Genomic DNA, 25968 nt, shown 5'->3' on the forward strand with positions numbered 1-25968 from the left:
TGCTGATTTGACTTAGTGTTAAGTTTGTCTTATGTTAATTTATGAGCAACGGCCTTGCCTTTTTATTGAAAAACTGTAATGATAAACATTTGAAATAAAGTAAATGAAGGTAGGGAGGATCATGAACATTTCTGAGTCTGCAAGATTACTAAAACACACACAAGCTGTTTGATAATCAATAAAAACTTTACTGAAGCATGGATATATTTCATAACAGGAGAGTAGCAAGAAAGCTACTAGTTACATTAGTTACTAGTTGGTGCTATACATACATGATAATCAAGTGCCAAAGTGGTAACAAACTTACAAAAAAGAATAGCTCTTCTCTCATTTGATCATTTGATTTGATTTGCAGCACCTGCTACTGTCACCATTTGCATAGAAAGGATTATAAGAACACATGCTGGACAAGACCGTGTACAAAAAAATTTATAGTAAGGCAAAATACAGGTATCTCAGCATTGGCCTTTGTTGCCATGTTTTGAGAATACAGGAGCCGAATGCTATCAACTACAACAATTTTGCCCACAACAATATGAATAATGTAAAACTAGAGAACATACTGTGACAGTATTATATATTTCCTTACAAAATGTAAACAAATTCTCTTAAAAACATAGACTGAACAAATGGAGCTGTGGTGGGTGCAGGTTAAAGGGATACTTGGGTATTTTTATACCTGGACCCTATTTTCTCATCTTTTTGTGTCTAAGTGACTAATTAGACAACAATTTTTGAAACTGGTCCAGTGTTGAGTGAGAGCACTGCAGCTGGCAGCCGCAAAACAATAGCAATGGGGCAATAGCATCCCGTCAATGCACATCCACTAAAAGTGCTTGTTTTGCCAGGCTCAGATTGTGTTTAGAAGTGTCTGACAACATTATAGAAAGGAATACAGAGAAATAAAACGTTATTCTTAACCTTTCGCTTGATCCGGTCTGTTTTTTATTGTGTCTAACCAAGTCTCGCTCAAGGAGAAGTCTTGTTCTGAAATCTCTAGAGAGTTGAGTTGTTGTTGCAATCGGCTAAATATTCAGCCTTGACTCTGAAAATCTTTTACATAACACTAAGCTATGCTTTCTGCACTCCAACACAACAAACTCATCCTGACACTCCTCTCTCCAACTCTGTCATCGCTGATTTTGAAAACAACTCAACTCTTGTGACATATCAGAATGAGACTTCTCCTTGAGAATGAAAAAAAGTTTTATTTCTCTGTATGGTCCTTTCCATTATGTTGCCAGACACTTATAATAACAATCTGAGCCTGTCAGTGGCATAAACAGACACTTTTAGTGGACATACATTGGTGGGGCGCTATTGCCCCAAAGGATTGCATTACAGTCTGTTTTGCTGCTGCTGGCTGAAGTGCTCTCCCTCAACACTGCACCAATTTCAAAAATGATTTTCAACATTAGTTAGTTAGACACAAAAAATGGGAAAATAGGGTCCAGGTTGAAAAATACTGACCCTTTAAGGGTCACAGTTGCTGTCTGAGGATGCACTCAGCTCATTGCACCATTTTTCGTACGCCTTGTGCAGGATCTCATAAGATGTGTTATTAAAAATTTCTGCAATGAGAAAAAGAAGAGAAAGAGAACATGGCTTAGTTATACTTTACATATCACATGAAGTCAGAATAACATGAGAACTAGTTCATGCCACAAATTCTATAGCAAAAAAACAAGTTGCTTGTTAGTGGATTAAAAAAAAACCCTTATGAGTATTTTGCTGATCTAGTGCCAACATTTTTCATTTCATTTAGACGACACAACAAACATGGTTAAGGTAAGGGAGAGATTGCCAACAAGGTTAAAGATGGGACAGAACCTCAGGTTCCATTGGGGAAGTCAAGACTTTAGTGCGCCCATCCTCCCTAAACTACTCTCTAAGAGCCTGTTCAGATCAACATTTACAACAACAGAATTTTGGAGGGAAATGTGTTCATTTCACTGCAATCAAAATCTATCGATTCGCTTTCAGTTTGTCAGGTTAGTAACCAAATTAGGTTGCTTGCTAGTTAATTTGCTAACGCAGGCTGGCCCAACAAGCTATTGTGGCAGGCTGAAGCCAGGATGTTACCAGCTAGCTACCATGCTACTGGTTAGTTCCTGAACCACAGCTTGCCAATTACACAAGCAGTCACTGTGTCACCAAGCTTTCAGTACCACCTTTTTTGCAAAAATGCATAAATGACTTGATTTGTCACTTCATGGTCTGATCAGGAACTCATAGTGTTTGTGGAAGTAAAAAGAACATCATACTTCTTCCTACTTATTACTGAAAAAAACGTTTAAGCTGTCTGAACATGTTATAAAAATTATGATTACACTGTGTATGTGTGTTATTATTTTACATAGATCATGATGGATTGATCATGAAGTTCAGCATTATATTTGTAAAGAGGAAGATGTAGAAATTAAAATTCGTTGGAGACAGGATGAGACATGTCATCTGGGGGTCAGTTGGGCAGGATGGCTCCTGGACAGGAGAACTGAAAATGGACATGACGTTATCTATAAGTCTGTATTTTGATACATTAAGAAAAGAGCTGTAACGCCCATTTATGGTGTATAAAATCCTGTTATAAGCACTCCACTGGGAGCCTTTCTCTTTGTAACCTCATCCCGTGTGTTGCACTGCGAAACGGTCCTTCTTGTATAAGAAAATAAATTCTGTTCAATTTTGACACTTCGGCTCCGGTCTCTTTTGTTTAATGGTCATTACGAAGAAATACTTTTAACAGAACAAACCACAGATGCTGCTGTTTTTCTGGCTGAAGGCAGCTTCACTCTTATGATTCTTACCTGCTTGTCCTAGACCAACAGGCAGAGGCATTCTGACCAGGCCACCTGAATGCTTCAGCCTGTCCTGCAGAGACTTCTGGATGAGCTCCATGGTACATGCTTGATGCCAGACAGGCAGCTCCAGGCTGACCATGCAGCTGATGATCCTTTGCTTTTCTTCTTCAGTCAACAGACCACTCTCTTGAGACACGTAAACCATGTAAGACATATCAATATTCACTGCCTCACCATGCAGTAGAGATGGAAGAACTTTCTGTGCGGAAAAGAGAAAAGTGAGACAATATGAGGAAAAATGTGAAATACGTTTTTTTCTTTAACAAAATTATTTCAAGACTTGAAGACAGAATCACACATCACACATCTTCTTGTATACAACAGCATGTACCAACAAAGGATTTAAAGACAAATGCTTCATCTACGTCTTACCATCTCTAATGCTGGGCTGATAATGTGGCCAAAGTCCACAAGTCTGTTTAGGTCATCCTCCCAAAGGTTGGGGGCAAGCTCCTCCAGCATGGTTGTGATGGCCATTCGAGTTGCTTGTGAAGCAGGCTCTAAGCAGTTGTGCCTATAGACAGTGTTATCACCCTGGAATTTAGTGTCCAACAGCGAATGGCCATGTTTCTCAAGAAGTTCAAAGAGCCCTCTGTGCTTCACCAAGGCCATCTGCAAAGAACCGTCAAAAACATAGAAAACTTCAATGAGCAGTTCAAATAAGAAAGATAAATAAATAAAAAGCATGGAAAAGGATTTCTGACACCACTTCATTTCTTAGAGTCAACATGTATATCTTGTTACTACTTCAAGTATACTATTAATGGAATTTGAAACTTGCCTTTGGTGACTCTTAGAGTAGTCAGTTTACTATAAATGGCATGTGTGTGTCTAATCTATGTTGACGACTTGTCTCCCAGTTATTTAGAATAACTGAGGTTTTCTTTTTCAGCAAATATAATATATTAATAAGTATATATAATTATAATTATATTTATATTTTATATTTTATATTTTTAAAAAGCATGTCATGGTATTAACTGCTCTCAGTGATAATGGGATTGTCATTCCTTGAGGAGTATCAGTATAAAGGTAAATTTTCCACATAAAGGGGCTTTAACATACCTTTAACATCTCTGCCAGCCCATTGGAGATGTGTCGCCGAGGAACAGTTTGTATGAAAGACAGGTCAAGGAAAGAAGCGGTGGGTGGAATGTAGGCACCCAGCTTGTTCTTGCAGTTTGCAAAGTTAACCCCTGTCTTTGCCCCCACACTTGCATCGATGTAGGAGAGCAGTGTGGTTGGGACCCTGATGTAAGGGGTGCGTCTCCTGTAGAGTGAGGCAGCCAGGCCAACTATGTCTAGGCACACACCTCCACCAATGGCAATGATGGGCTCTGTGCGGCGGTCCAGGGAGAAGTTGTTGACCTCTTCTAGGATCTCCATTGCCATCTCCATGGATTTGTTCTCTTCAGTGGTGGGTAGAGCCAAGATCTTGTACAGGACATTGTGAGCCTCTAAATATTCAGTTAGCTTGGGGCCGTAGATTTTGTAGACCTCCTGGTCAACAACCACAAAGCGTTTGAGTGGCTTGTTTGTTTTTTTAATGTCCTCCAGCTGCTGCGGGTCGGTGAGGTGACCCAGCAGGAGTGTGTCGTTGCTTGGATCCAGCAATCCCTGAGTCTCAGTTACCTTGTAAGTAAAGACAATGGGGGTGACCACGGTCCAGCTGGTGCCCTTTTCTCTGATGCTCTCATAGCTGCCACACAAAACACATTAAAAAATATTTATTATTATGGTTTAGCTTCCAATTATTATAGGAGCTCAGACTGATTTTTCTGTTTTTGTCAATAAATTGCACTACATGTGCTCAGTTGCCAGTTTATTAGGTACACCTAATTAATACAAACACAGTCTGCATTCAGTTCAGACTTTATGATGGTTTTTCAACTTGGTGGCACTGCACCCTGCTGCTGTTGATTCAAATCACAACTTTGTCTGAAAGCACCTTAATTCCTACCTTCATTATAATGTTCAGGTTTTGTTGAAACCATTTTAGAGTGGTGTAGAAACTTGAGAATTTAGTCTGCCTTCATTAATATAAATTGGACAGACAAAATATGAGAAACACATTGTTAAACAGGATACAAATCAACAACATTGCTCTTTCCATAGAATTATGATAATCATAAATAGTTTGCTTCAACACGATGACATTACAGTTTGTGAAAAACATGCAAAAGTTGCACAACCAGTGAAAAGGGCATGTTTTTTTTAGAAAAAAAAAACACTAAAGAAAGGCAAAACTTGCAATAAAGAATGAATATAAGAATACCCTTTTTAAAAAATACCTATGACAAACTGCAGCCAAATCTAACAGAAATGCACAAGTTGTTCACTGATATTAGCAACCTATCTTCCAGCTTGGCCAAATCTCACCAAACTGTAACTATCAAAAACAACAGCTGATATCTCCAGGGTCTTTGCCTGGCCAGCATCAGTTTTTCCGTCTATTAGACAGAGGCCCTGTTTGACTCTAAAGGACTACACTGAACTTGAGCACAGTTAATATCTATCTAGATATAAACGTCAGTGCCTCCAACATTCCTTGTCCCTGTCTTGGCTAGAAGCAGCACAAACAAGTCATTATCACCCCATACACTTCATCTGGAACAAACATGCCAAATTTATCTCTAAAATTCCACTCCAAAACTCACAGAACAGGCAGATCAACAATGCTCAATATGATATTTCTCAACACTGAGGTGTTTGTACAGCTTTTTTACAATGAATTGTGATTTTTTTAATAGGAATTTAGACACTGGTCATGTCGTAGTTAAAACTTGATTCCTCCAACTGGTACACTTTTCAGTTAATGTAGTTATTGCTGTATTCCCTTAAGCCCTCTACATGTGATTCTAATAGCTTTCTAAAGGTGTTAGGTTGACTGACAGCTGAATTGCTGCATGTCATCTATTTCCCCCGGAGACTATTGGTTTTGAGTTGTCATCATTCACAAGTACTGATGTGCCAGAGGGTTTGTTAGACCAAACCATCTGAGAAGTCGTCCTTGGAAACTGTTTGGAAAATGGCAGGCACTTTCAAAAAATACTTTCACAGGTGATTGGACGAACCATCTGTCAATCTCCGTCTATCACAGGCTAACTTCTCACTGTCACCACAGCTAAACCACGCCCATATCTGCCAATGGTTCCTCATGCTGATTGGTTGGAACCACTGTTGGTTCGGACACAAGCACATTGCTTGAAGCCTGACAAGATGGATTCTTGTGTTATCTCAAGAATCAAGCTGCCTCGCAGGGTAAATTCACAAGGTATGGTCTTTCAAAAACTTGAATAACTTCAGGCCAAAAAATACTAGAGACACTGGTTTTGATTTCAGCTGTCAGAAACTCTGTCAGTCTGACTTACATGCAACACATAGCACTGCTCTTCACAGGTTTATGATTAAGAATAGACCTGGATGCCAGAAAAAAAACATCCACAGCCACAGAAGTGCTGCAAAAGCCTCAGGGGAGCTGCAGCTGAATGCCAACAAATCAACCATAATCAGCCTTTTATCTTTGTTCAAATAAAGGTTTTTACTAGCCAGTGCAGAGGTACAGACCCATTTAGCTCTAAACTTGGGCATATAGCCCCAGAATCCTGAAAAATCTGTTAGAAGAATAGTGAAAGGGGCACTTTATGATAAATGACACTGAGCAATAACCGAAAGTCCAAAAAGACAGCTAATTGGTTGTTTGGTCAAATGCTAAAAATTACCTTTACCTATTGCACTTGTGCAAGGTCAAAAAACCCTTTAGGTCAAAGGTCACAGTGGATGGTTGGCGTGCAAAGCACATGACTTTGACATCAAAGACTGCAGCTACCAAAAGTCAATGTTAGTTTCTTTTAACTGTGAGGACAATCTTTCCTTATCAAGGACCACAGTTTTGCCTAAACTTAACCTTACTGCCCTTCCCCCAAACCCCACCTTGCAACATCTAAATATTGAGACAATAGTGTGACTGAAACTGAGACTGTCGTAAATCATAAAACTGCCATTGAAAAGAAAAAAAAATAGAATGCAAAAAATGTATCAAAAATAAAATTAGATTGGATGATTGTAAGCAACTTGTTATCCAGCATTTCACTTTTTAATCTTCATGTTTTTCAAGACAAGAGATTATTTAATCAGTCCATGTTTTAATTTGCGTGTCAGTGTCCAGTTGATTCATGTCAAATTATATAATGTTAAACACTAAAGTCTCTATTTTTAATTGACAAATTTCCAGAAGTTTCCCAGTGGCTGTCTTATTTTACACTGACTACACAGTAGTCTTATACTTAAAATCATTTGTGTGCAGAACACACACAGCCAAATACTAACTAAGGCATAAATTCAAAATACTTGAAGTTAGAGCAACCAGATTAAATGTTTGACTATGTGTCAGACAGTGCTACCATCAGGCCAATTGTGAAACGGCATCCTTTTCCCCAAATTTAACTTTTAGAAAAATTATCCTGTTTAAAATCTACTCAGGAGAAAAGCAGAGAGACAAGTGCAGTTATAATAATTTAGATTACTATGAGGAAAGAACATTGTTACACTCACATTTTTGCAGCAGAGACACAGTCAACTGTGTCCTTATTGATCCTCTTCCCCAGTTTGCGTGTCCATGTGCCTTTGACCCGTACTAAGCTATACTCAGTTTTCTTTTCTTTGGTATCATTGTTCTCTAAATGAACCTTTCCCATTCTTGAGGTGATGACTGTGAGTTTCAGGTGTGAGCAGAGCTGTCGAAAGTCTTAATGAAAATCCACCAGAGGAGTCTTTAAATACAGTATACTGTAGTATCCAGAGGATGCCCCTAAGACAAGGGAGGAGCATTTACTGTCAGTACTCTTCACATGCCATAGCATGTGTTGATTACATATAACAATTTGTGTAACTCTGAGGTAACACCTTGCCTTGGATAACTACAAATGAAGCTGTCATCACTCACTTTTATAGCATTACCTAACTGTATGACATACCATCATTAAAATGAAGATAAATATGGTTCATGATGAAGTTAGAAACTGACAAATGCTTTTGCTGTTGGATTTAAGTTTTTTAGCTCAAATTCTTAACATTTTTTTGAATGAAGACAAACGACCTTGTTTTGACCTTGACAGCCACAAATCCTTTTTTAAGCCCAACAGATTTCCACAGCCCACAGAATAACTATTCTAGTGTGAAAACATGAAGATAACAAAATACCAAAACTGTGGTTATGATATTTGCACCACAAAAACAATATTAATAATATTACTGTTCACTAATAATAATGGTTCACAACAAAGCTCAACCTCACAGGTTAGGCATAGGCATAGGAATTGATATATACATCAACAACTGATTCCACTTGACAGATGTATTGTATTTTATCACAAACTTATGACAAAAAGTAGCCCAATGAAAGCCTAAAAGTAGGAAAAAATATTGGAATATACTGTAGCCTAACCTTTCATCTGTGGAAGCTGCACACATGGTACAAAAGGTAATCAAAATTGTCACAACCTAGCCAAAAGAAAAATTTACGCCCAACACACAATCACTGTAAAAAGAAGGGATTGGGATTGATAAAAGAAACGAGGCCATCAAATGTGTGACATCATGGTCTATCCCCTATCCTATGCAGACATCCCCCACCAACCGTCTGATTTATCTTTGGTGAGCTGAGGTCAAGGTCTTCAGTAAATCTTGGTTTTTAGATGGGCACAATTTGTGCACTGGTGCTTGGTGCAAGTAAACTGTATTGTCTTAAATGCAAGGTTGCATATAAACACAGATAAAAAAAAAAAAGTACAGACATAAAAACAGCCCTTTGACCCAGTATGATGAGACTGGTAAGGAGAACAAGGCTACCATACGTTTGATGCCATTGTCTTTTCCTAGCATAGCTGGAACTGTCTCTTCCCTTTAGGAATGTTATAGAATGTTCTAAGATGCCCTAAACAAGATGTTTTTCTATAAACAATTGATTGAATGACTATGTGTAATGTGAAAGAGGTTGTTTACACCGAGAATTGTCACCCAACTCTGTAATTCTCAGCTGAATGGAGCCTTTTAGTTTATTTTGGAATTTTATTTTTGGTTTTGTGGCCCATAAATCCTCTGTCATTGACCCAGTTTCAGTGAAAAAAAGGCCCATGAACCCACTGTGCACTACCTGCATAATATTAAGTCAAAGATTTTCATCACATAGTTTCAGCAAGCTTTTCTCACAGTTGACATTAGCAGGAAATCACAGGTGAAGTTAATTAAATTAATGAGGTGTCTGGTTCGAGGCTATACACCAGTGGGCCAGTATGTGTAATACCAGGCTTGGCACACCTGAATGGAATGCAGCCGTTAATGAAGTTATTTAACAAGTGCATTTGAGTTCAATGTGGTATGTTTTTTAGTCTTTTTTCTAATTTGATTTTAATGGTCACATTTCTACAGAACTGTACAATATTTGATTAAGGAGACAGACATGCACTTTGTATCAATAAAAGCACAACTGGGATCAGATCAAACTCTCACCACCAACCAGCACCAGCTTTGGAACCTGTTATTTTTCTGACAAGCAACGACTTGAGACAGACGCCTCTCATTCATGTTTTCTTTCCTTATTTGTGTGGTACATGAGGCATGAGGCACGGGTATAAATAGCAACATCACTACAGGCACTCCAGTCAGTCCAGGCACTCCAACTTGGCTGAGGCTGTGGTTTCACCGACAAAATAATAATATTAATTCTGAAACTCCCAGATTGCTGCACATTGCTCCAAGACACCCCGTTTCATAATACACCTGTGATCCACGTTTTGCCCCTCAGCGGGGCTACTCTGTACCTGCGTGTCAAGAGTTACGAAAATTCACGGTGACGGACACGACTGAAGCACGTGCTATACCGTTGGATAATGACTGTTCTCTTGTGTTGTGCAAGCTGTCAGTCACTCCCCTTCTATTTAGCATAGCTGCTGTGATATAACAGAAACCCCACAAACACGATATTCTCACTGTGGCTGAAAGCTGTCGATTTTGTCACGCCCATAGACGCGCACCATGGCAGCCGAAAAAGGTAGGATTATTATTTATTTTTTGCGTCGTGGAGGGGTCAGAGTAAATAGCATAAGTGTGTAACAGATGTCCTAAGTTTAAGAACCAAACTCCACTGGGGTCCAGTGTGTATCACTGCGCCTCATTTGGTAGATGAAGCTGCCGACACGCGAGTCTGCTTTCTAAGTTCGCGATCTTAACTCAAGGAGACGGTTGTATACTGAAACAATGTATGTAGCATATAATGTGATAGTGAAGTACCTGTGAACTCACAGCTCATTATTAAACAACACACCAATTATTTTATGTCTCTTATACATATACATATACATATACATATATATACTTAACTTACATAAGTATACATAACTTCTACCTTTACGAAGGTTACGTTTTCAGTTTTTGTTGACATTGTCAGAAAGAGGATAAATCTACTTAACGTTTTTTATTGAGGTGGTAGTGGGTGGTGGTGGTGTACTGGATTGCATTATATTGAAAAGTGTAGCTAATATTTTGCTCTCCTCATGCATGTTAATAGAGTGGATAAATATTAGGAACACTTTTTTTCAAACAACTGAAAATATATGAGCTTTGGAAAAGTAGAAGTTATGGCAGAGCTGTTGAATGGATTGCTTTAGATTGCGTTCCTAATGAAGTCGCCAGTGATTGTGTGTGTATGTATATGTATATATATATATATATATATATATATATGTGTGTGTGTGTATGTGTGTGGTGTATGTATTTGCTTCTTTGTAGAAGAAACAACAATGTTGAGTCAAATTAGGGCTGAAACTGTCACTCAGTTGATCAGTCAGTGGACACAACATGCGAGTACAACATTGATCTGCAAATATGTGTGTATGTTATAGAAATCTTGAGCTCGTCAATTAAGAGAGTCCAGGAGATATGGATGTCTTATGCAAAAAGATTTGACAAACACAAACTTGATTGACCAAGCAGTCACAATTCAAAGTGCTGCTATAGACCCAGTGAAAAGGCACAGCAAATCTGAAGGAAAAGAGTTGAACCACTCTCAGTTATTCAGGCAGCACCCAGGCAACCTTGTCCCTAGTCACAACATCACTATAAGATTGTTTACTTTAGCACTATCTATATGGAAGCAATCATAAAGCCAGGTCAGCTAAACCTGGAAGAAGACAGCTATCTGTCCGTCACTGTCTGCTTGTCCAAGGAGCAATTCATATATTACACATATATGAAAATTATGTCATCATTTTTCAAGCAGAAATGGATCAAATTACCTTGTTCCAGCTTCTCAAATGTGAGCATTTTTTCTTTGTCTCATGTGAAAGTAAATGGATGCAATGGGGTTTTGACTTTATGCTTCCACTCCACTACATTTCAGAGGGAAATATTGTACTTTCTACTCCACTACATTTATTTGACAGCTTTAGTTACCTTTCAGATGAAGATTTGACACAATGGATAATATAACAAGCTTTTAAAATACAACGCATTGTTAAAGATGAAACCAGTGGTTTCCAACCTTTTTGGCTTTTATGTCTTACAGAAAGCAGTTAGTAGTCGGGGTCTCATTTCAGATGTCTATGAGTTGTAGATCCAATATTTCACCAAAAATCAAAGATCAGAGAAAAAGTCCAAAAACTGAAAACAGATTTGTGTATCAGAACTTTGTTTTTGCTTCTTTCCTCTCCCATTAATCATCTCATGATCCCTCAGATTTATCTGGTGACCCTCTGGAGGGGCCTGACCCCAAGGTTGGGAACCACCGGGCTAAACTAACTAACTGTATATAAAGTAGTTGAAACAAGCTCCACATCCAGCAGCTACAACAGTAACATGCCGCTCTAACACTGATGCTTCAGTATTAATAATCTAATGATGTCATATATAATAATATATCAGTCAGGGGGACCAAACCACTACTTTTACTGCAATACTTTAACTACATTTTGTTGCTAATACTTAAGTACTTTTACTTAAATTGGATTTTGTAATGCAGGACATTTACTTGTAATGGAGTATTTTTACATTGCTGTATTGGTACTTTTACTTAATTAAAAGATCTGAATATGTCTTTCACCATTAGGTTTTGGACTGTTTTCAGCAATTTAATGACATCATCATTGGCTTTAGGAAACTGTGATGGTAGTTTTTCAGTTTTCAGACATTTTATAGATGATAGCAGATAAATATACAGATGTACCAATATAACTTATTTTCTCCCAACACCAATTTTGATACCTCAACTCTTTCATAGACTTAAAATCTCATCAAGATCATTTATATGCAAGGTACCATGAGGACTTCAAGGATTGCTGTAGTGCTAAAATTTGAGTCTGTCATGACTTAAGGAAGATACATGAATTTCACAATGAAATTGACAAAGAAACTGTATTCAGTGTGGACTGACACATCTTGCTGATACCGAACTGCTAGATAAGGTTAGTATCTGCACTAATAAAGGCCTGGTGGATCAGATTGGTAGACCGACATTATATTGTCTGGAACAGGAGAGAGATCCATTCATTACTTAACTGAAACTAAGTTTTGTTATTCCACCAGTTCCTGACACCCCAATGGAAGTTCTTGTGGATCTCCTGACAAAAGCCAAGGAGATAGCCACAGCAAGTGGTAATATCCCAGAAGAGTTGGCAAGTCACCTGCAGAAGGCTCTGGACATAGCCAGCGGTCTAGATGACTACTTGGAGAAAATGACCACACAGGAGAGTGAACCCCTGGCAGAGCTTTATAAGTATGTACACATCATCCAAAGCTCCAGGTAGAAATAAAGAGATAAATGTTGCTAATATCTTTATTTATGCTTAATTGTAGAAAAACAGTCTCTCATGATTGGGATCAGGTGCACAAGGAGGGCAAGACTATGTTCCGGCTTCCCAAAGAGTGCATCACTGGACATGTCGAAGGTTGGATGTTAACTTGTATATTATATTATATATGTTCACGTCCATCACATTCACTGATTTAACATGTTGTGATCATTTGTTCTCTGGTGTGTTTTTTGTAGGCCAGACACTGAAGATGCTAGTCCACATGAGTCAAGCCAAGAGGGTCCTGGAGGTTGGAATGTTCACTGGCTACGGAGCACTGTCCATGGCCGAAGGGCTTCCTGAAGACGGCTGCTTAATTGCCTGCGAGTTGGAGCCATACCTCAAAGAGTTTGCTCAGCCCTTTTTTGACAAGTCTCCACATGGCAAGAAGATTACTGTCAAGACTGGATCTGCTATGGATACCCTGAAGGTGTGAGAAAATTAATCTATCTATCTAAATCTTTGCAAACTAATAATACATTAATTTAGCTCTTTTCCTTTTTAGCATTTACAATTGTTACAATAGTTACTGTCTGTTATGTCAGGTGCTTTGTGTAATCAGAGCAGGCTACATTGACTCTTCTTTTTTGGCGGTAATAAGTTAACACACTATGAGGTACATGGTCAATCAAAAAACTGTGTCCTTTTCAGGAGTTGGCTGCTTCAGGTGAGCAGTTTGACATGGTCTTCATCGATGCTGATAAGAATAATTACATCAACTACTACAATTTCATCTTGGACAACAATCTCCTGAGGTTGCAAGGGGTCATATGCATTGATAACTCACTGTTCAAAGCCAAGGTTTATCTTAAAGACGCCACAGATAAGAACGGACTGGCTCTTCGAGAATTCAACCAGTTTGTCTATAATGATCCTCGCGTGGAGCAGGTAACTTTCAAACCATTACATGCTACTGTATGTGTTTGACAGTGATTGCTTTCTATGTTAACGATGTCCTTCTTGTTTTTAAGGTCATTATCCCTCTTAGAGACGGCATCAGTGTTATCCGCCGGGTATCTGTGGCTTCTGAGTGCTCCAGGACACAGGTACTGTTTACATAACCTCAGTGACCCCGTAAGAACATGGACTCACATTGTCATCACACCTGCACTGATATCTGTCCTTTAATTAATAACATCACTTTTACTGATCATGTTTGCTTGTCTTGTTAATGTGTTCAGAGTAAAATAACAGATGATGAGGTTTTCCGAGGGGTCAAGGGGCGCCCCATCCTCGAGCGGATGCGTCTTGATGGAAAGGTGGCCTATGTGACAGGTGCTGGGCAGGGCATAGGCCGAGCATTTGCTCATGCTCTGGGTGAAGCAGGTGCAAAGGTGGCTGTAGTAGACCTGGACCAATTAAGAGCTGAGGCAGTGGCCATGGAGCTCTCTCTTAAAGGTAATGTGCACACAACTTACACAACTTAAGCATACTCCTGAACCTATCAGTTCTTCAAAGGATAGGTCCAACAGTCAGGTGCTCAAATGAACATTGAAACAGGTTTTACTCGCTGTAATCATTCCTCCTGTTCACACTGACTATTAGAAGATCCCTTCCTAATGCACTTAAAATGTAAGTGATGGTGACCAAAATCCACAGTCCTCCTTCTGTGCAAAACTGGATTTAAAAGTTTATCTGAAGCTAACTTGAAACTTTAGCCATCAAATTAGTCAAATCAAGTAGATATCTTTCAATGTTACAGTCTTTTTAGTGCCAAAGTCCCTTTTTTGTTACTGTACTTCCACTGCAGCTCAACAGGGAAACACTGTCTGAGGAAACACAAAGAGGGAATTTTATACCAAAAAGACTACTTTACATTGGAAGATATCCACTTGATTTGACTGATAGCTGAAGACTCATATTAGCTTCAGATAAACTTTGAAAAGTTTTGCACAAAACAAGAACTTGCATTGTAAGCCCTTTAGGAAGGGGTCGTTTACTGCCCAGTATGAACAGGAGGAATGATTATAGCGAGCAAAAGCTTCAGTGTTCATATGAGCATCTGACTGCTGCTCTAAGAGAGACTTGAAAAAATGTAAATCTATCCCTTAACTCTGTGTGAAATTATGATTTAAACTGAATTTGGTGTATTCACACTGGCAGATTACAGCCAAACAGAAATTTAGTACTTGCCAATGATTGCCACATGTTTACGTGCTGGCTAGTTGAACCAAAATTTCTCAATCATCAACTCCCCAATACAGCAGCTCAGCAGTGTCATACAGTATGAATGCTTTTCTAGAATAATTTTATTTTCTAGTTCTAGTTTTAGTATAAGTCTACATTTACTTCTTGCAAGTCACCTGCTCCCACAGTTGCTCACTTGTTAATCTACCATTAATGCTATTGACTGAATTTTGAATTTTTTACTTTTGTTTTACCAGGAAAACCTCATTGAGATGAAAAATCTCTTTTGCAAGAGTGTCCTGTCCAAGACAGGCAGCAATGTAGTTTCAGACAAACATAAAAACAAGTAGTACAGGCAGATCTATGACAAACTCTTGTTAGTCAATATAAAATAATCATGAATAAAGTTGCAATAAAAGAGAAAATAAAATTACGACCTTAAACCATAATAGAACTGGACTGAGAAAGCAAGCAACAGCATAGGCCCTGTTTACACCTGGTATTAACATCCGTCTTGGGTGATCCGATCACAAGTGGACAGCTCTAAATACAGGTGTAAACGCACCCAAGACACATTAGGACGGATTGAGATCCGATCACTCAGACCACATTCGAAGGTGGTCGGGTGCGCATGTGACCACCTTCATTTAGCAATGTAAACGCAATGTGTCCTGGACCACATTGAAGGACCACCTACTCAACCAACGTCCTCTATTTTTCAGCAGACTAGGCAAGGGATTGCATTGCTGCCTCCGGGTCCAAAGCTGTTCAACGTGTTTTTTCCTGTTTTTCCTGTTCCCCTAACTGGTTTCCCTCTTCAAATTGACAGTTAGGATGGTAATTAAACCAAAACCAGAAACTAACTTGTTTTTCGCTTTTCTGTCTAAAAAAATATTTCAGAAGCTAAACGTTGCTGGATAGTTTCTTCTTTCCTGTCAAGTTGATAACGACAGTTTTTAGTTTTGCTGTGCTGCTCGACATGATGAGCTCAGGATTTATCAGGACAGCTGCTTTACTCCAAACAGTATGAACCTGGACTGTGCGTGTGTAACAGCTGACCTATTGGATGTGTAGAAGAAAACAGAACATTATTAACATTAGATCCTGACCACTGCTGTCGGCTTGTCGGAGATTTAAATAATCAGTGAAGTTATGCCACTGTGTCTTGTGCGTAAATGCACACAACTTCTCTCAATGGAGAGACGCAGCTGCGGGAGATCACTGCATATTACTCTCTCTCTCTGTTTCTCTCTCTATAGAGTGGGGAAGTGAGATCCGATCACATGTGGTCACTCAAGATGCATGTGGAGACGCATGTTAATGCCAGGTGTAAACAGACGTACTTAAAGCTGTCTACTTGTGATTGGATCACCAGAGACAGATTTAAATACCAGGTGTAAACAGGGCCATAGATGAACACATGTGGTGTCATAGTGCATTACAGTGCATATACTGGCATTTGCTCATTTAACATTTAACATCAGTCAGGGAACATATCAAAATGAATTTAGTTTGGAGAATACTACTAACCTAAATACATTAAGATTTCTGTATTACACATCCAGAGATATGTAAAGAAAAAGTCAGTACCATGAATAGTTTTCCTCTATATTTAAGGCAAATACACTAAACAAAAATATAAGCGCAACGCTCTTGTTTTTGCTCCCATTTTTCATGAGTTTAAATAAATGATCCAATACTTTTTCTATACACACAAAAGACTTGTTTCTCTCAAATTTTGTTCACAATTTTTTTAAATGCATGTTAGTGAGTACTTCTCCTTTGCCAAGATATTCCATCCACCTGACAGGTGTAGCATATCAAGATGCTGAATAAACAGCATGATTATTGCACAGGTGTGTGTTGGACTGGTCACAATAAAAGGCCACTCTAAAATGTGCAGTTTTATCTTGAAAAAAGACATTTATTAGGCACTCAACTATGGATTTCACATGATTAGGGATACAGATATGCATTTTCTTTTTTGGATGGGTGGACAGAAAGCCAGTCAGTATTTGGTGTGACCACCATTTGTTTCATGCAGTGCGACATATCTCCTTCATGTAAAGCTGATCAGGTTGTTGATTGTGGCCTATGGAATGTTGGTCCACTCTTCTTCAATGGCTGTGCAAAGTTGCTGGATATGGCAGGAATTGGAACACGCTGTCGAACACGCCAATCCAGAGCATCTCAAACATGCTCAATGAGTGACATATCTGGTGAGTATGCAGGCCATGCAAGAACTGGGATGTTTTCAGCTTCCAGGAATTGTGTACAGATCTTTGCAACATGGGGTCATGCATTATCATGCTGCAACATGAGGTGATGGCGGTGGACGAATGGCATGACAATGAGCCTCAGGATCTTGTCACGGTATCTCTGCTTATACCTGCCCATACTATAACCCCACCGCCTTCATGGGGCACTCTGTTCACAACACTGTGTTTAGTGATAAAACTGCACATTTTAGAGTGGCCTTTTATTATGACCAGTCCAACACACACCTGTGCAATAGTCATGCTGTTTAATCACTATCTCGATACGCCACACCTGTCAGGTGAATGGAATATCTTGGCAAAGGACATAACATAACATAGATTTAAACAAATTTTTGAACAAAATTTGAGAGAAATAAGTCTTTTGTGTGTATAGAAAAAGTCTTAGATCTTTTATTTCAACTTGTGAAAAATGGGAGCAAAAACAAAAGTGTTGCGTTTATATTTTTGGTTAATGTAATTATTAACTTTGTTGCATCTCTGTGTCCCTCATTTCCAAATCATTTCTCTGCTGGTGCAATAAAATAAAATAAAAACAAAAAAACAAAACAAAAAAAGTATTTGGAGGAAAATATCCCAAGACTGCAACAGTATTCTCATGATACTCTAAATGTCACTGTAATTATTTAGATTTAAAAGATTACTATACTGATGGCTGACACAGCTTCACTTCACTTCACCTGTATCTTTAACTATTTAATTAGCAGTCTAAATTTCGTTGAGTCAATCACTAATTTGACATTGACATATATTCAATTAACTGCATATTTACTTTTGCTTTATGCTTCTCCTGTAATGTCTATCCCACAGTCTTGGTGCACATGTTGTGAAAGATGTTCAAAATAATCTCACACTAACGTGATTTTATGATGTTGAGACAGTTAAGGACAAAGAAAAAATATTGGTTTTCATAAGTATAAAGGAGGTAACAGTGGTAAGATTTTTTGGGGGGTTTTTATTCTGTTTTCGTGATGCATATGGTATCTGCTCTTGTTTAGTGTCATAACTGAAATAGTGATCCATAAATAGCCCTGTAGATGGAGTAATAAGTCAAAGAAACAGTCAGTAACTGAAGGGGATGCAGACAGTTGAAAAGTGTCATATCTTAAGACTCCTGTGGCAAAATGAAACAACTCCTGTGAAATCTGGGAGAGTCATTGCCTTATGTTGACCTCAAACTATACCATATTATATATACATACTATACTATTTCTAAAATACAACTACTATCTCTAACCACGACATGAATAAATTAGAGTTGTGTTTGTGCACTTAAAATGTGTTCCAAATATCATGAATTGTCAGTGTGGTGAGGTTTTGGTTTTTGTCCAGCAGATGGCAGCCTACTAAAGGATAAAATATACTCTGCCTGGCCAAACATATTCCATCAAGCCTGTGTATGTGACAGAATGAAATGCCCCACACCTTAACAAGAAAGCACAATTCCATGTTATAGTAGAAGTTTCATTAAGTTAGTTTATTTAGCATTGTTGCATTGTGCATTGTTATTTTTCAAGGTTTTTTTTGTTTTGTTTTTTTGCTTGCACATCCCAAGCAACATTGGAATTTGTAAAATAAACTTCTAACATTGTTCAAAGATAGATGTTGTTCATATCATGTATAATGAAAGGTACAATATGTACATAGTGTTATAACAGACACCCCTGTGTTTTTTAAAACAGGTATCAATGCCATTTCAATCACAGCTGACATAAGCAAGTCAGATGATGTCCAGAGGATGATTGACAACATTGTGTCCAAATGGGGAGCGATCCACATCGCTTGTAACAATGCCGGCATCAACATGAACTCAGCCAGCGAGGACACCAGTCTAGAGGAGTGGGACCAAACTTTTAACGTCAACCTGAGGGGGACGTTCATTTGCTGTCAGGTGTGTATCACCCGCTGTAAAAGCCTTGACTGTGTGTGTGTGTGTGTGTGTGTGTGTGTGTGTGTGTGTATGTGTGTGTGTGTGGTAGACTGTGGGCGTAACAGAGACAGTTTATTCACTTCACTGTTTTGTTCTATTGTGATGCACAATTGTCATTCTAAAAAATACAAAAAATACACACATTCAAATTGAAATATTACTTAAAATCCTGGTTTAGTTTTCATCAAAGTCAACTAACGTAAAAATAATGTCATAAGAATTTCACTCTGTCATATACTACAGTACAATTAGCTGCAAAGACAAATTATGCTCTGAACAATATAAATGCTTCACTGTTGCTTTGATAAGCACCATCTAGATATTTTTGGACCTACCTGTATAAGTTTTAGAATATTAGATAGAGGAGAAAATTTTGAATATACAGTTGAAAAAGACAGCTTGCAGGTGTCATGAAATTCAGCACAAATACTTGATGTCAGTATTCACTTCAATGAGATACTCGTAATGTCTTGCTTGTATTACTTTTAATATACAGCTTTCTTTGGTTTACCCAGTTCCTTTAGGAAACTTCAATTATTGTGAAGAATCCAACTTCACATCCAAGTTTCCATTTTTAACAGAAAAAAAACAACATGTGATGCAAAGGTACGATGTGATAATAGCCTTTATTTTTTTATAGATCACTTCACCTTTCTAATGGGGAAATTATTAACCCTCCTGTTGTGTTCTGGTTGAATTGGATTGATTTATGAGTTTTGAAAATGTAGTTCATTTAATCTGACTGTCATGAGTTTCCATGACTTTGTCCACACAGAGCATCTGAACACACAAAATAAATTTTGATAATTTTCATTAAATTTTGGATGTTTTATTTAACTTTTGTACACTTTTGGTGTTCCCGGTCAAAAATGACCGCTCATTAGAAATGAACTGGTGAGACTACAATTAGTGTATAAAATTGAGTTCAGGCACGTGTCTATTCATCAGATGGACACACTTGCTCTCCCAGACCCCCACATGCATGTGTGTTTGAGCATGCACACACACACACACTCTTCACTCCCCTTATTGGCTTCCATGGCAACCACCATGAGAACCACACCTGTTGGCAATTCTCACAAACAATTGCAACATTGCTTCAATATTTTACAGAACTTTTCTCACAGTTCTGGTGTATAAAGTTTTTTTAGGCCTTGCTCACAATTCATTCTGCGGCAGCACAATGACCAAACAATATACTGTACGTGGGGCTCTCGATAATATCTTTGATCATGATTTGATTTCAAACCCTTGCTAAACTTTGACACAAAGTAGTCTGTGAAAATTGCATATTATGTTTCATCTGATTATTTGTTACAGTCAAAATAATCCATACATTGTTTTTTTTTTAACTAAAAAACAAATGTATGAGCTCAGGTCATTGAGAAGTTCAAAACATATAATGTTCACATCTAACACAACATTAGGTGATAATATATGTATTATTATGGATTTATAATTAGCTATAATGGGGAGATCATTTTGGGAATACAGAATTAATTAACATGAAACAAACACAACAGGAGGGTTAAATTAGATATTTAATGAAACAAATTTGCCTCAGTGTAGCCATAAGCCCCAGATGTTGACCATACCTCATCATTTTGCTGAAAGAACCAAATTGATCCTGAATGATCTCTTCCTTCAGTTGTCTTTTTCTGTCAAAACTAGTTAGAATATGACCTAATTACTGACAGACCAACCATCTTAAGCTGCTCTGTAGTTACTAAAATTAGTTCTTAAGTATCTAGTCGCTGTCTGATGTCTATATATACACCCTGCCAGCCCTTGTTGCAGCTTTGAAATCCAGTCAAGTACACCAAGTGTTGTTTTAACTGCTATTCTTGTCTCCAAGGATAAACTACATGTGTTTGTGTTGGTCTGTGCTTGAGTTTTTGGTAGCATATCAGTGCCATAATAAGGTGTTTAATGTGTCTCTTTCCCCTGAATCCTTGCCTTAGGCAGCAGGTCGAGTGATGCTGAAGCAAGGATACGGCAAGATTATCAACACAGCCTCCATGGCCAGTCTAATAGGTGAGTGATGATTCTATTCCCCCACCTTCTCTCTGGAGCCCTTCCATGTCTGCTTTTAATCTCTCCATTTGGCGTGGAGTGTTGGGCAGAGAGGAGGAGGGGAAGGAAGTTAAATACATTTGTACTGTACGAGAGTACACATCACATTAAATATTAACTTTAAATATTTTTTATCATCAGACACTAAGTCGTCATATCTGAGTTTAGATCATTACAGCTGTAAAATTGACATAAGAAAAAAATCAGCTTTAAGTCTCTTACAGTGTTGCTGTTTATGAGAAAACCTAAGGTGCACATTTTGAACAAGATGCGCATTTTAAACAGGATTAGCCAGCTTTTCTCCTTAGCAACTTTTACCCCAGTTAAACTGTTCTATAGAGATGCATCCACCCCTGCATACAGTATAGCTGGAAATACAAAGTGTTGTGATTGCGTCTCACTGAGGCAGTTTTGCATCATAATAAACATCCCCCTCTCTGCGGAGCTGTCTGGAGGATGTGGAAGGCAACCTGAGGTCCAACTTGGGAAGGGAGGGTTCCTGTGGAACGGCAAAACCCCAGCCTGTGCCAACGGCCTTGTTTGAACAACGGAAGACACTTTTTGAGTTTAGTGAGAGCCTAGTAAAAAGCTATGTAATTCAGAGCCCGGTGTGATGTTCCTCCTCCAACAGGTTCCTCCAGAGGAACAGCAACACTTCATCAGCAGTATAGTCAAATCGCCAGTAAACCACTGTGCCATATGGGCCCCAGTCCCGACTGCAGGGGCAATCTGTAAAACAGGAGCATGCTGGCAAATAGAGGCCGGCATAAAAAAAATGATCAATTACTCACATTACGTACAGTCCTTCAGGAATTTACTTTATTGGTCTGGACATCTGTTATAATATTGTCATAATGTGTAATCAGATGGGACCTGTTCTAGCCAAGTGGAAGCCCAAAAAGCTGCCGTAAATGCCCAATTAAAATGCACAATGACAGCTTTTTGTCCATCTGCTGAATAGAATGTGTGTGTGTCCGCTAACCCCCCTCCGCACACACACATACACACACTCCCAACCATCAACCACTATTTTGCTGACTGATGGCCAGCAACTCAAAGACACCCAGACAGGAAATATCCAAGTTGATATGGTCACACTCTGCTTTTTGGCTGCACGATGACCTTACTGAGGGATTAGTGACACTCTCACACTCATACCTGCGGATCTCTGCTGCATATTAATGCACATTACAACAGCAGCGGCATCCTGGGGAAAAGAGTGCATCATTTGAACTCCTTATCAGCTCAGAAGAATTCCAAATGTAAAAGGCGTGCCTGATAAAGAGCATGTTTTCTACCACTTGAAATGGGCAATAAGTAGCAGGGTGAATGTTAAAGAGGGCTTTGGTGAATGCTCTCCTTCTACCTCCTTTTCCCTTCTCTGGGGATTACTGCTCTTTAAGACGGCGAAAACATCAATGCAGGTTTATTTAAAGGATGAAGGCATTTTCTGAATGGTATTTTGGGGCCGTATCATCAGGTCTTGAGCGAGGATTAGTGCTGTTAGGCATTTTGAGCTGTGTTTCCTGTCCTGATAAGTCGGATTTCACCTTCAATCTGCGTGTAAGCCCTGGGCTCTGCTCCTCCTCGCCTGCTCCTCTGAGGTCCTAGCCTACCCTTATCCAGCCCAGCCCAACCTTACCTTCGTCTGCTATCTCGCTTTACTCCACACAATCCCACTCAACCTCACTTTCAGCCATGGGGCCGTTGTCCCACCCTTTACATCTTATTTCCTCAGCAGTTTCCAACTTCTACCTCTTTTTCCTGCATGTTTTTCTCCTTTTGCCCGAGCAATATATACGGGATGCTCCAGCTTTTCTCCCCAGGACCGGTCCCTGCCTCTCCGCAGCTGGCCGGTATTTATCATCCCAGTCTCACATTGAAGCCATTTGGCAGTCAGATCGGCGGGTGATGAGGTTAACTACTAAAGTTGTATGTAACTTGGAGCCTTTGTTGTGATGATTAATCAACCAGCAGAAAATGAGCCCCTGTCTCGGCAATCCCATGCAGTGTGCAGCATCTGTGATGGTCAAGGCAAACAAATGGCTCCCTGCCTTTGTTGCTGAGGACAGAGCATAACTGGACATTATAAGCAATTAATTTTATATGGCTCCATCCGCAGAGTCCCCAGCAGCTAATGGAAGCTTTTATGTAGTATCCACAAGAAACCACATGAGCTGTAATATAAAATCTATATGTTGGCAGCTTTTCTGAGAAAGGAACTATTATATTTTTTCTGGGTTAAAAAATTACACTGAAAAAATAAAACAGATATTTTTTTAATGATTACCTGAGTGTTTCAAAAGTGCATGACAGTAAATGTTATCTTTATTAATCGCTTGGGTAACTGATTTTCTTGTCTCCTTTCTACCCTGCAGTCCCTCATCCCCAGAAGCAACTTTCCTACAACACCTCCAAGGCTGGAGTGGTCAAACTGACTCAGACTCTGGGCACCGAATGGATAGACAGAGGAGTGCGTGTCAACTGCATCTCACCGTAAGTGTTGTCTGTATGCAGCCTTAGTCATTGTGCAGAAAGACACTAGTCCACCTTGAGTGTTGTACGGCATTGAGCTGCAAAAGGAAGAGGTGATTAGTGTATTTGCTTTCATATGAAAAGCCCCATTTGAGAATGATGCACTAATTTAAGTCCTCAAACAATGCATCAGTGCTTAATTAGATGACGTCTTGAGGGATGAATCAACCAAACACTTGCTCTAATTGTTCTATTCAATTAGGGAATCAAATTTGCAACCTCACTCCAAGTGTCGGCACAACAATAGCGCCTTGTTTGTATCTATTTGTCTGCGAAGCTGAGCAGAAGGAAGAAAAGAGGAGAACACAGAAAGGGCTGTGTGTGTGTGTGTGTGTGTGTGTGTGTGTGTGTGTGTCGGAGGGGGGGGATGGTGGTGTGTGTTAAGTGGAGCATCCCTTAGCCCCAGCCATCCTTGAGCAAATCCGTCCGGTGGCACGGGACGAGCCAGGCCCAGTCACAGCCCCAGAACAAAGCCCTCACACACGCGCCGCACTCAGCTTTATTTATCGGCAGCTTGTTTGCTAATTTTAATTTGCAAAGAAGCAATTCTCTTTCCCCTCGCTAACTGGGTGTCTCAATGGGCCGCTGATTTCTTTGAAGTGACAGTCGGTAAATATGCATAAAAAAGGGACACAATTAGCGCTCATGAGGTTGACTGGAGCCTGATTCCATTGGCAACTTTAGCCGCAGCGGTGATAAGCTGCATTATCTAGAAAATTGGCTGAGGGAAAACAGTACCTCTGATTGCCAGGAAAGGTTCCAGATAACAGGGCAGCTGAAGAGAAATATAATTGAGGTGGAATATGTTAACCAAGGTGTCACACGCTCCTTGGAAGTGCTAATTTAGCCAAATGTTGGAATTCCATATCAAGGCACCAAGATACATTGTACAATGATTCAGGCCTCACAGCTTTTAGTCACTGTCACGTCAATTGTTTGAAAAGTCAGAAGTCGTCTCACATTAGGCGCAAGCAGGCGTGTTGACATATTTATTTAAATGTCAGCTCTGTGATGTTTTACTGTTGACAGTGGAGAGAACTGCATTTGTTGCGACTGAGAAGTGGTGTCAAAGCGCTGTTGCACACCAGTGCAGCCACAACACCAAAAGCAGCGTACCTGTTTTCTTATAAATTCAACCAACATAAAGTCCTGTCTTAACACGAAAGTAGTTCAAGCCCATTTCAATTAGGAACCAGAGCAGAAATATGAGGGAGCTGCATATAATAAGTACTTAACCAAAGGCTATGAGCAAATTATGCCAGACGTCCCCTTTATACCCGTGGGCTCTTCCTGAGATGTGCCAGTCATTAAAGTGCCACCAGTCCCGCAGTAAATATCATCAGAGATGCTATGCCATGCCCTTTCTTCAAAGGATAATTGGGTTTATTTTTGTCACCAAAGTGGTAGCTCTGAAACAACGCTGTCACTCCTGGCTCTGAACTGTGATGCCTTCTGATTTCATTGTGGTCTTTTTTTCCCCTCTTTCTCTCTCACTTTCTCTGTCGTTCTTTTCAGGGGGATTGTTGACACCCCTCTCATCCACTCGGAGAGTCTGAGGCCTCTGGTGAAGCGCTGGCTGTCAGATATCCCTGCTGGTAGACTGGCTCAAGTGACAGACCTGCAAGCTGCAGTGGTCTACTTGGCATCTGACGCCTCTGACTACATGACAGGGCATAACTTAGTCATAGAGGGTGGGCAAAGTCTGTGGTAGAGGGGGGTAGATGAAGAGATGAGAACTTTCTCTTTTTTTCCCCTCCTTCTCACTCTCCTGGGGTTAGTCTCAGAAATAGGTGGCACCCATATTACTGTATTTCTTTTTGACACATTCACAGCAGTGTTAGTTTAAATGTTACTGGAACGTCTTAACTTTTGGTCAGTTAAATACCTTGGTACGATGACATGATTTTGTCCTCTGTGTGTCCCGAATAAGTTCAGTTCTGTCATGTGTGTTATGACTGTGGCACACTGAACTTTTTAGTGGACAAAAAACACTTGCTAACTTGTCAGAGAAAATATCTATGAAGTCCACAAGAAACACGTCCATATTGTTTTGTCATAATTTCTGCTCAATAGTATGTTATCTTGATATTATTTTATACATACACAATATTTTTGTTCAATGTGACTGTCAGTGTCTGTCTTAAATGTCATTGAAAGAAACTGATCTTCTTTTATTGTATCTATTGCAAAAGTGCAGAGCATACTTGAAAAGTTTGGTTTTGTAGTTCAGGTTTATTTTTTACCGCACCATTTTCATACAAATGTAGTTCAAAGTGCCTTGCATGACAATAAAGGGAATGACACTTTACATGCAAAGTGAA

At 39.3% G+C, this 25968-nt stretch overlaps 2 protein-coding genes across 5 annotated transcripts; one reads left to right on the top strand and one right to left on the bottom strand.

The window, feature by feature from the left end:
• Nucleotides 1–141: 141 nt before the first annotated feature.
• Nucleotides 142–7778, bottom strand: eevs (2-epi-5-epi-valiolone synthase). Its single transcript, XM_044350095.1, has 5 exons — nucleotides 7416–7778; nucleotides 3927–4560; nucleotides 3234–3473; nucleotides 2808–3060; nucleotides 142–1571 (listed from the first exon to the last, which is right to left on the bottom strand). Exons 1-5 carry the CDS (start codon nucleotides 7556–7558, stop codon nucleotides 1474–1476), a joined length of 1368 nt encoding a protein of 455 aa, XP_044206030.1. The 5' UTR covers nucleotides 7559–7778; the 3' UTR covers nucleotides 142–1473.
• zgc:113054 (uncharacterized protein LOC541322 homolog) lies at nucleotides 6044–25968 on the top strand. Of its 4 annotated transcripts, none has more exons than XM_044350091.1 (11): nucleotides 6044–6135; nucleotides 12441–12630; nucleotides 12711–12802; nucleotides 12904–13136; nucleotides 13358–13594; nucleotides 13678–13752; nucleotides 13888–14104; nucleotides 18792–19000; nucleotides 21001–21073; nucleotides 23491–23608; nucleotides 25163–25968. In XM_044350091.1, exons 1-11 carry the CDS (start codon nucleotides 6081–6083, stop codon nucleotides 25356–25358), a joined length of 1695 nt encoding a protein of 564 aa, XP_044206026.1. In that variant the 5' UTR covers nucleotides 6044–6080; the 3' UTR covers nucleotides 25359–25968. The 4 variants fall into 4 exon arrangements, with proteins under 4 accessions (XP_044206026.1, XP_044206028.1, XP_044206027.1 ...); XM_044350093.1 differs by lacking the exon at nucleotides 6044–6135 and adding an exon at nucleotides 9156–9237; XM_044350092.1 differs by lacking the exon at nucleotides 6044–6135 and adding an exon at nucleotides 9321–9912.

This window comes from Thunnus albacares, chromosome 4 (genome assembly GCF_914725855.1).
Source record: "Thunnus albacares chromosome 4, fThuAlb1.1, whole genome shotgun sequence".
Classification (NCBI taxonomy): domain Eukaryota; kingdom Metazoa; phylum Chordata; class Actinopteri; order Scombriformes; family Scombridae; genus Thunnus; species Thunnus albacares.